The following is a 9,579-nucleotide window of genomic DNA, read 5'->3' as shown; positions in this document are numbered from 1 at the left end:
TGCGCATCAATCCGTTCTCTCCGAATGAACGCACGACCATAAACGGAACCACCGTGCTTCGGTTTTTCCTCTTGTGCATGGCCACTAGCATAGCAATCTCCTCTTCTTCATGCAAATCAAATTCCTCGTCCGACGATGAATCATCCATGAAAGAGGAGTCAACCGAGCTCATCTATAATGCACACAACCACCGTCAAACATACTATCCAATCCCAAGTTAAATCATCAAGTTTTGTCATCTTCTTACCTTGGGGAATTCCGTCGAACACCTTGTGCGCGCGGTGGAAGAAGATGGCCGCCGGTTGGATTGGCTGCTGCTGACGGCTGCGGACGGCAGCGGTGATAAGAAATGAGGTTGGAGGCCGTCCAAGAGGAGCTCGGCGGGCGGCGAAGACTAGTTCGGCAGCCGGGCGGAGGGCCGCGGGGAGGCGGTCGTGCGGCCGGCGCAACGGCCGTGGACAGGATCACGGCCGACGGGAGGAGGTCGGCGGCAGCCTAAAAGACCCGCGCGGAGGCCTACCGCGGCAGCCGGACCGCCGGAGGGGCCGAATCCCGCGCCGGCTACCACTCGATTCGGCGGCGGACGGGCGGCGGCGGGGATGTGGGGTGGTGGCGGCGCCGACGGCGAGGTTTTGGGCGGTCCCGGCGGCGGATTTCGGCCGGCTGTGTCACGGGCGGGCGAACGGGCGCGGGTGGGAATGGAAGTGAAGTGGCGGTTGGTCGTTCGCGGGGGGCGGCTAGTTTTGAACCAGATGCATCTCGTGGTGTATATTTGCATCGCGAGGTGTTGCATTTTATATTACAAGGAGGCCGCGGTCCAAATTTTTTGCATATGGACCGTCTGTTGGAGCATCGTTTTTTGCCCCAGACGGTCCAAAAGTTAGTTATTTTTACATTTGGATCATCTATTGGATATGCTCTAATGAAATGAATTGGTTCTGGATAAGAAAAAACACACACAAAAAATGATTAGTTATTTTTACATTTGGACCATCTATTGGATATGCTTTAATGAAATGAATTGGTTCTGGATAAGAAAAAACACACACAAAAAATGATTGGACCGTAACCTGAGTCAGGCGGCCAAACGACGCGCCCCCTACATAAACGAACCGACCCGCTTTGGACAACCGTTTCCTCTCCTCCAAGCCAAACTCCCGGACGCTCTCCCCTCCCCAGCCTCGTCGCCCGCACCGCGAAGCAATGGCGACGGCGTCGGTGCACCTCGGACGCTACGTCCTCCTCGCGGGCGTCGGTGCATACCCTTCTGCCTTGTCTTATTTTCATCTCGATCGCGAGCTCAGCTTCCCGTGCTTGTTTTTGCTGACGGATCTGTCGATCGCGCGCGCAGGTTTCGCCGCCCCCATTGTCCTCGGCAACGGCCGCGCCGCCCGCTTCTCCGACATCCTCAAGGACTTCCAGGTGCGTGCGCGCGCGCGAGATCGATCGATCGATCACTGGCTTAATTTATTCATCGCTACCTCGCTTCGACCGGTCACATCGACTCGCGGTGTCGACCGGCCGGCGGCGAGAGTGCGCGCTTGTCTAATTCCTATTCTGACTTTATGTGCTGCGGCCGGCCGGCGGCGGTTTTTCCACTTCCACAGGAGTTTCTGCGCGAGAAAGGAGTAGACGGCAGCGCCGCCGAAGAAAATGCCGCGCTCAGCCTTCAGGTGTGTGCTCTCTGTATTATAATGCCGTTGTGGTGACTGTAACCGGATGCACTGAAAATAAATTAGCGTACAGAGTATGTTTATATCAGTGGATTAATCATGTTTTCTACCAATTTTAGCTGCAAATGCTTGCTAGGGAGGTCCGACATTTGTCAATGGCTCAGACTATTGTTCATATCGACCCTGGCAACAAAGGTGCGTTCATCTGCTGCCCTGAAATTTCCCTGTTGTGACTATCCAACCATGTCTTGGTTAACATTACTTGGCATATCCTCGTTCCCATACTGCTGCTAACATTAAGGGTCTACTAGTAATGTCTTCCAAAATAGAAGTGGAGTGCAGTTGACTTATGCTGCATTCCAGAGTCCAGACACATCTTTTCTCAGATTGTACAAATATATATTTGATGTTCATGACAGTTTGATTGCAGAAATAAAAACATTACAGGGGACAAGCAGTCTAAAAAACTGCAATTGAGAAGTGTGTAGAATACCTATGTTTCATTGATGCCTAAAGTCTGGCTGTTGTATTTTGTTCATTCTTTTTTTAGTTCGTGTTTTGGTCATTTTACATCTACATGGTTTATAACCCCTTGTTTTTCATCTGTTTGCAGTTCTGTCAGCTTTCATAGCACCTGCTGCAGCTGCTGGGGCGGCAGGCTATGCCTATATGTGGTGGAAAGTACGTGTTATCTACTTTATGTTAGCCTTCAATCTTCAACAATATTTCCGACAACTCGAGAAACACTAGCAACCGTCATGTGCAATGCACAATTTTCCTTAACAAATCCTGCATGGAAAATACATCGTATATGTGAAAACTAAAATTTGAACTATAATTTTAGTCGTCATTTAATTTATGCATCTCAAATCGCTCGAAGGAAAAGGATGGACATTGAATATCTTTAAATCTTGAGCAAGTCTACAGTGAAGAGATAATTAGTAGGGCTTGATTAGGGTACTAGTTGTGCCATAACTCCGCAATTACAAGGTAAATTCCAAGTACACCACACCAACTCATAGTTCTATAACTATTCATTGTCATTTAGTTCTTTTAGTAAAAACTAAAAGTGGTGGTTCTGCCGCATTGTTCGCAATTATCCAAAATCGTGCCTGGAGTTCTTCATTGTCTTATTAATAAATTTTATATGGTTTTAACTTCTAAACCTTGTTGGTATCACATTGTCTAGCTAATTATGCCTGTACAACTCGTAACACCGCTTGTTGGTTGCAATGGCCACGCCCCTTTGTTCATGATCTTGTATTAGCAGATTGTAACCTTGTTACTATAGAATAAACTCCCTTTTACCCTGCAAAGAAAAACTTCTAAACCTTGTTACCCTTCTCAATCAGCACACATATGCATAAAAAGCGTCATTTTCTTGTTTATACATTTGATATTTTTTTTGTCTTGTGCTGTCCTGGTTATCTGCCTAGTAGTGCTTGGTTTGATTCAAGCTTTTACGTCCTGATCAAATCATCATTACATTGATTTATTTATCATATATATTTACTTGTATCTGCACGCTTTCAGGGCATCTCATTTTCTAGCATAATGTACGTCACGAAGCAAAATATGGCTAATGCAGTTTCAAGCATGACAAAGCATTTGGAACAAGTGCAGAACTCTCTTGCGGTAAGTATAAAATACTTTTCCCAGTTATATTTGATTGGAAAAACGGTCACCATCTTCTTTATTCCTATATTAGTCCTCTGTGCTTCGAAGTGCTTCTATGTAATGATACCTTCTTTGTATTGTGCAAATTTGTTATGTTGTAATCTTCTTGGCTTAATACATTCGTGAGGCAGAGCACTACCATTTATCTTGTGCCTCGAAAGCATATTGCATCACTCGTGCTTGTTATAACTATGGATGTGATACCAGTTTTGGTGCTCACCATACATACATTTGACTTAGAAGTCACTAGTCATTGTTGTGCTACTGCTGACCTGTTTCCAACAGAAAAGAAGTCCGCAAGGGCAAAGAGCTTGAAAGAAGTGTTTTCTTACAAAGAAAATTGCCATAATATGTTTGTTGGATTTAACTTGGAGCTTGAGCTTGTATTTCCTCAAACTATGTGACTATTATTTATAGTAAGATTTGTTTTGTTCAAATCAAATGCATTGGTAATCTGGGTTGCAAACTGGTTGATATGATTCTAAAAAGGCTAATCAATTTAAATGTGTACCTAATTTGCCTCTCTTTTCATGCGAGAAATGTGGAATATCGATTTTTTTATTGTTCCCTTTTTATTTTAAGCAGGCTGTTTAATTCTCAAGTACTGACATTTTTCTTTCAATCTGAAGGCTGCTAAAAGGCACTTGACACAGCGTATACAAAGGTTGGATGATAAATTGGATAAGCAAAAGGAGATGTCTGGACAAATAAGAGAGGAGGTACTTCCTAAATTTCTGTTGTAATGGTAACTGCACATGGCACAGCTTAATTTGAATAGTGGACTTGGTCATCCATGCAGTGTTAAGTACTTTTTTCAATTGTTCCTTTATTTTAGTAATGGTTGACTTGTAACAAAGTAAACAGTTTAAGTTACTTGGTGCATAAAAAGACCTCGGTGTGTTGTGTATAATCGCAAATATCACATTTTCTTCTTCCAGGTTGCCGGCGCACGAATGAAACTCAAGGACATTGGTGCGGAAATGGAAAATCTCAAAAAGTTGGCTTTTAATATGGTAAGCTTCTATTAGATCAATCATTTGGACAGTATTGATTGCCAGTCTTTCAGCTGAGCTAACGTAAACTACTGCGTTGCTTCTGCAGGATGGAAAGTTAGATTCAATTCAAGACAAGCAGGTAGGCTCCTCCACATATAAATGTTCACTTCATTGCATCGATCTTCTTAACCGTGGGAAATTTGCTCTACACTGCTATCACTTGTCACTGAAAAAGGAAAAAACTACATGCTGTGATTTCTAGCAAAGGGATTCCCTTACGAAGTTCTTGATATCAGGAGTGAGTCCAGCATATAACATTTCTCTCTGTGGTGACTAACGATATTGTATCAACAGGATTGCCAATTGGCTGGCGTGTCGTATCTCCTCCAATTCATAGAACCAAATGTTGCGATGCTGCCGAACCGCCTGGTAAGAACCTAACGAGAAATTACCACCCTTGCTACCACAGGGCCTCTCAATAACTTGTTACAGCATCTCACTTGTTTAGAAAAACCTCTGAATCATCATGGGAGTAGATTTTTGGGTAGCTGAATTGTACCACATAGCCTTCGTCTGCAAAAAGATCACTCTGATCTAACATCGTCATGTTCATTTGCTGCAGGAAGGCTTGCAGCGGCCGGTGGTTACGAGATCCATGAAGCAAGGAGAGCTCCCGGTTAGTTCCCATCTCCCATACACAACTTTTTCCATGGTTAGGCACTGTTATTAGTATATCTTTGTCTGATCGGAACCTCTTTCCTTCAGGGGCTGGAGTTCGGGCTGCGGCTGCTGGCGCTGGAACAATCTGCGAAAGGACCAGGGCTGGCCCTGCCGCCCGTCAAATCTGCGTGCTGATACTTCTACTTCTACTTACGTTGTCAGTCGTGGTGGAGGCCCCGACGAGTTTATAAATCCCAGGTTGTACAGACAGGGAATTCGTAACGTCTGGGAGTTACGCTGAAGAAATACACGACATGTGGGTAGGGTAGTGTTTTTACTGGTCATTTTAGACGAACTAGGCCGTGTTATATTACTGGTTAACAATAGTTTCGGGGAGTCCTAACCTTTACAGTTGCTATTTGTTTCCTTGGTTCGGGCTTGGTGAACTATGTGGAAGCTTTGCTCGGTGCTCTCACAGTTTTACGCGTCAATTGACAAAATTGTTTGCTTTTTTTAGGGTTGACAAATTGTTTGCTTACTATGCGTTTTATCTGCCTTTCCAATGGGATTAGGATGGGGTAGCCTAGTACAGGCTGCCAGCCGGCAAGCTCTTTGGAAGATCCTGCTATTTCTTTCCAATCCTCTCTTAGTTGGACTGAGGAGCCTCCGGGGTGCCTCGTCTCGACACTTGTGGATGATGTAATGCCTTTGTTAAATCAATATAAAGCTAGCCATGATGGCCTTCCTTAAAAAAACACACCAATGATATCAATGTTGTATTGGCGGTTGTCACGCTGCCATTTTTTTAAATGTCTGTTGTTAATCGCCCATAGTTGTGATATTTTTTTGGGTATCGATCCTCAACCACATCCAATGACTCGGAGGAACCCTAGCTGCCACCATCACAACCCTCTCCTCCCTCACTCATGTCTCGCCACTACCAGAGGTCATTGCCGGCGTACCTAAACCGGTGGCTCACTTTTTCCAAGTAATGGGAAAGATACTGCCACTAAAAGACTATTGACACAAAAAGATGGGCTATCAAAAAGGTAGAGGGGATATGATATGATTGATAGTTGGAAAGGTAGAGGAGATAGGATATGGTCGATAGTTGAAGTCGGCAGCTCTCCTACGCTTTCCTCATCCGGGATCTCAGGGGAAGACGATCAACTTCAACCTGCATTGTAGCAAAAGGAAAATCCAGACTAACCCCATTTGTCTCCATGTCTCCATCCCATAGGAACTAGGAGATAACCCCAAGGACGCCTTCAACAGCCAGGGGTCACGAACCGATCATAGACAGGGGCGGAGCCCAGTGGGCTGACCCTGTGGCACAGGCTACAGGGTCCGATTTTCTTTTTAGTGCTAAATATCGCGTATTTAGCCCGGTGCATCAAGGTGGGTCAGGAAGAGTGCTACATGGCACATTGAACCAGCCGCACCAGGCTCCCTTTGATCTGCTTCCTGCAGCAGGTCTCTCACGTATACACGCTCGCCAGTTAAAAAACCATATACACGCTCGCAACACATAGGACGCGTTTGGTAGCCTGCATTAGGTCGGGTCAGGCCCGCGCGGGATGAAAATAGGCTGTTTGGATGCCTGTGTTTACTGTTTGGCCTGCATAGCATGAATCTCAAAGCACCCCTCAGCCAGGCTCACTAGAAACGGCCGAATCGGCCGTTTCCAACGAGCCAGGCTCGAGCGATGCAGGGGAGGGGAACGCCACGCCGCGCCGCGTACGGGAGGGAGATGTCGGGAGCGATGGCGCATCTCCGAAAAGGCGGCAGGACGAATTTGAGTCACCGCCCGCCGATTCGGTCGCCCTATATATCGAGGGTGACCGTCGCGACAAAACTCCTGCCATCATTTCCCCCCTCTCGAGCTTTCCCTCCGGCACGGATCCACTTCAACGACGAGGTAAGCCGCGCAACTACTCCGGCCACCGGTTGACTACGGCGGCAGGTCGACTCCTCCTCCTCTCCGACGTGCCAGGCACCTCCTCCGTGGTCGTTTTGATGGCGTCTGTAAGTTCAATCACCACCTCCTCTCTACTAGTTCTAGCTAGAGATGTCCATGTGCTAGGGTTAGGTCGTCCGATCTGTTTGACTATGATGTTGTAGTAGCTAGTTGTGATGGATTTGGTGCGTGCTAGGGGTTGTTTCCATGTGGGCAAGTGTTTGTAGCTAGTGGTCATGGTTGGATCGGTGGTATGTTAGTGTGCAAGTGTTGAACAAGACCATCCATGTGTCCATGATTAGTGCTCTGTTATCCATGATTAGTTCTCTGTTATGCAGTGTTGAGCTGTGGTATGCTTGTCTATCTTCAACTAGATCAGCCACGTGTGCATGTGTTACTGCTAGTTTGATCTGTCCATGATGTACTGCTAGTTCCTACTATCCATGTGTAGTGTCTTGTGGTGTTGATAACACTTACGTTTGTAGGACATGACCACGCAAACACAAGAGTTTAGTCAGGCCCTCGTGCTGTCTGAGATCCACTTCCCATCATCGTACGTCGAGGACTCCCAACCTCCTATGGAACAGATGCCTCTTGATTCAGAGGTTTTCTAGGTGCCGCCTATGGTTCCTCCATTTGTGCTGGCTCAGCCCAATGTTGTTTCTCATGCTGCTGCTCAAAAAGCAGATGCAAAGGAGAAGAAGGATGGCAGGGGAACAACATGAAATGGCAGACGTTCCTCTCCACTTTTGTGCTTAACAAGATGTCTGAGATCATAGCTAGTGGGGTGAGGACTGACAAGGGCTTCAAGGAGGTGCACTTGAACCTTGTTGCAAAGCAGGTCGACTTCTGTGGATAGAAGGTCACCTCGACCCAGGTGTACAACCATATGAGGAAGTGGAGAGCGAGGTGTATCACCGGGTCCAAGCTTAGAGACCTCAGCGATGCTTCATGGGATGAGGACACCCGCTCAATCCTTTTGGAGGTAGAGCACTACCAAGGCCACGTCGCGGTTAGCTCACAAACCATGCCATTCTAACAAACCAGCAGTTCAAGCCTATGAACGATTGCCATATTAACTAACCTCTCTGCCCTATTTCTTCTTAGGCTCACCCCAAGGACGCAGAGTTCCTCAACACCCCTATCCAGAACTACCACCAGATGCAGCAGATCTTCTCCTTCAGGCTGGCAACCAGCAAGCATGCCATGGGCTCTGGTCAGCCGCGGGCTCGCCGATGCTGGAGTATCCAGACATCCAGGAGTCAGACACCATCAACGTTGATGCTCCTGAGAAGGATGGTGAGCACGTTCCTGTGCTTGATAGGAAGAGGAAGCGAGAAGGCTTCATGGAGTAGGAGGAGCTGAGTGTCTTCAGCAGCATGACGGAGGAAGTGAAGGAGGTGGCCACCGCCATCAGGGAGAGAAAGAGTGTGGACGTCCACCCTCAGCTCTACAGCACCATCATGGAGCAGATTGGCTTTAGCCCAGAGGCTCTCATGGTGGCTCTCAGCCACCTGCTGGGCAACAAAGCCCAGGGTGTTGGGTTTGTTGCCATGGGAGCAGCTCACAGGGTGCTCTGGCTGAGGACCTGGCTGGGCAAGCACTACTAGTAGTGCTGCTTCTGCTGGTGGCGACGGCGTGCATGATCCTTGACGGCGATGGCGACAAGGACGACAATGATGATGACGATGACGATGTATATTTTGTGTAGTTAGGGTTTGAAAACAATCTTATGGTCTGTATATTTTGGTGAGGTGGTATATACTAACCTCTCACGGTGATCACGAACTTGCGGTGGTAGGATGACACCCTCTTTTGGATGTGGTGGTAGGATGACACCAAAGTAGTGCTAGGTTGAACTTGCTATGATCATGCATGCTTACTAATGCTCTTCTGCTCCATTGCTTGCTCCTAGAGTTCTTCATTGCTTGATGTTTGTGTGTTCCAATGCTTGTTGCTTGAATTTATTGCTCGTTTGCATTTCCAGGACAAGTGGTATGTGGTGTTCGAAGGTAGGGTTCCAGGGGTTTACAGTTCATGGGAAGCTTGCAACAAACAAGTTTCAGGGTACAACGACAGCAACCACAGTGGAGGGTTTAAGACTAGGAAGAAGGGGAGAAGGTGCTACTCCTAGTATGTGCGATAGCATTCATGCAACAAGGTTGAGGTTGGTAAGGTGGATCTACCGTAGGGCTGAAGAACTTCATCATCTTCGTCCAGTTCATCAGTCTTGTGGCGTTGGTGTGCTCAGTGTGATCGTGTGTAAGGTGTAGTAGTATTGGTAAGCTCGCCAAGTAGGGTACGAGGTGAGCACAACTCTATGCTCGTATGTAACCAAACAACGTGCATTCGTGTGAGCACATACAATGCGAGCAACCAAACGCGGTGCATAGAGACGTCGCTACGATGCAGGGAAAGGACATGCAGACAACCAATCAACATGCAGATGTTGATTTTTTGCCTGCATATGCTCAACCAAACCCAACTGGGACAAGTATGCAAATGGGGAAAACGATGCAGGTAATCAAACACGCCATTACCTTCATGCACACACGAAGCATTTTTTCCCACAAAATAGAAAGAGAACGCACGCACGAAGCCGATCCAAACCTTTAAG

General features: G+C 46.9%; 1 protein-coding gene across 1 annotated transcript; it reads left to right on the top strand.

The window, feature by feature from the left end:
• Positions 1-1,143: 1,143 nt before the first annotated feature.
• On the top strand, positions 1,144-5,416 carry LOC125548010. The gene is made up of 12 exons (XM_048711723.1): positions 1,144-1,255; positions 1,352-1,422; positions 1,608-1,673; positions 1,793-1,868; positions 2,287-2,354; positions 3,207-3,308; positions 3,980-4,069; positions 4,289-4,363; positions 4,452-4,484; positions 4,700-4,774; positions 4,968-5,021; positions 5,111-5,416. The coding sequence occupies exons 1-12, from the start codon at positions 1,204-1,206 to the stop codon at positions 5,198-5,200; spliced, it is 852 nt and encodes a 283-aa protein (XP_048567680.1). The 5' UTR covers positions 1,144-1,203; the 3' UTR covers positions 5,201-5,416.
• Positions 5,417-9,579: the final 4,163 nt, after the last annotated feature.

Source organism: Triticum urartu, chromosome 3 (assembly GCF_003073215.2).
Source record: "Triticum urartu cultivar G1812 chromosome 3, Tu2.1, whole genome shotgun sequence".
NCBI lineage: Eukaryota > Viridiplantae > Streptophyta > Magnoliopsida > Poales > Poaceae > Triticum > Triticum urartu.
Note: the sequence above shows the minus strand (reverse complement) of the source record. Positions and strands in the feature narration are given on the sequence as shown.

Excerpts from the sequence above, each read along its gene's own strand:
- LOC125548010 (XM_048711723.1), top strand. The coding sequence starts at position 1,204 with ATGGCGACGGCGTCGGTGCACCTCGGACGCTACGTCCTCCTCGCGGGC. Across the intron at positions 4,070-4,288 it reads CTGGACAAATAAGAGAGGAG|GTTGCCGGCGCACGAATGAA; the intron begins GTACTTCCTAAA and ends TTCTTCTTCCAG. Across the intron at positions 4,485-4,699 it reads ATTCAATTCAAGACAAGCAG|GATTGCCAATTGGCTGGCGT; the intron begins GTAGGCTCCTCC and ends TTGTATCAACAG.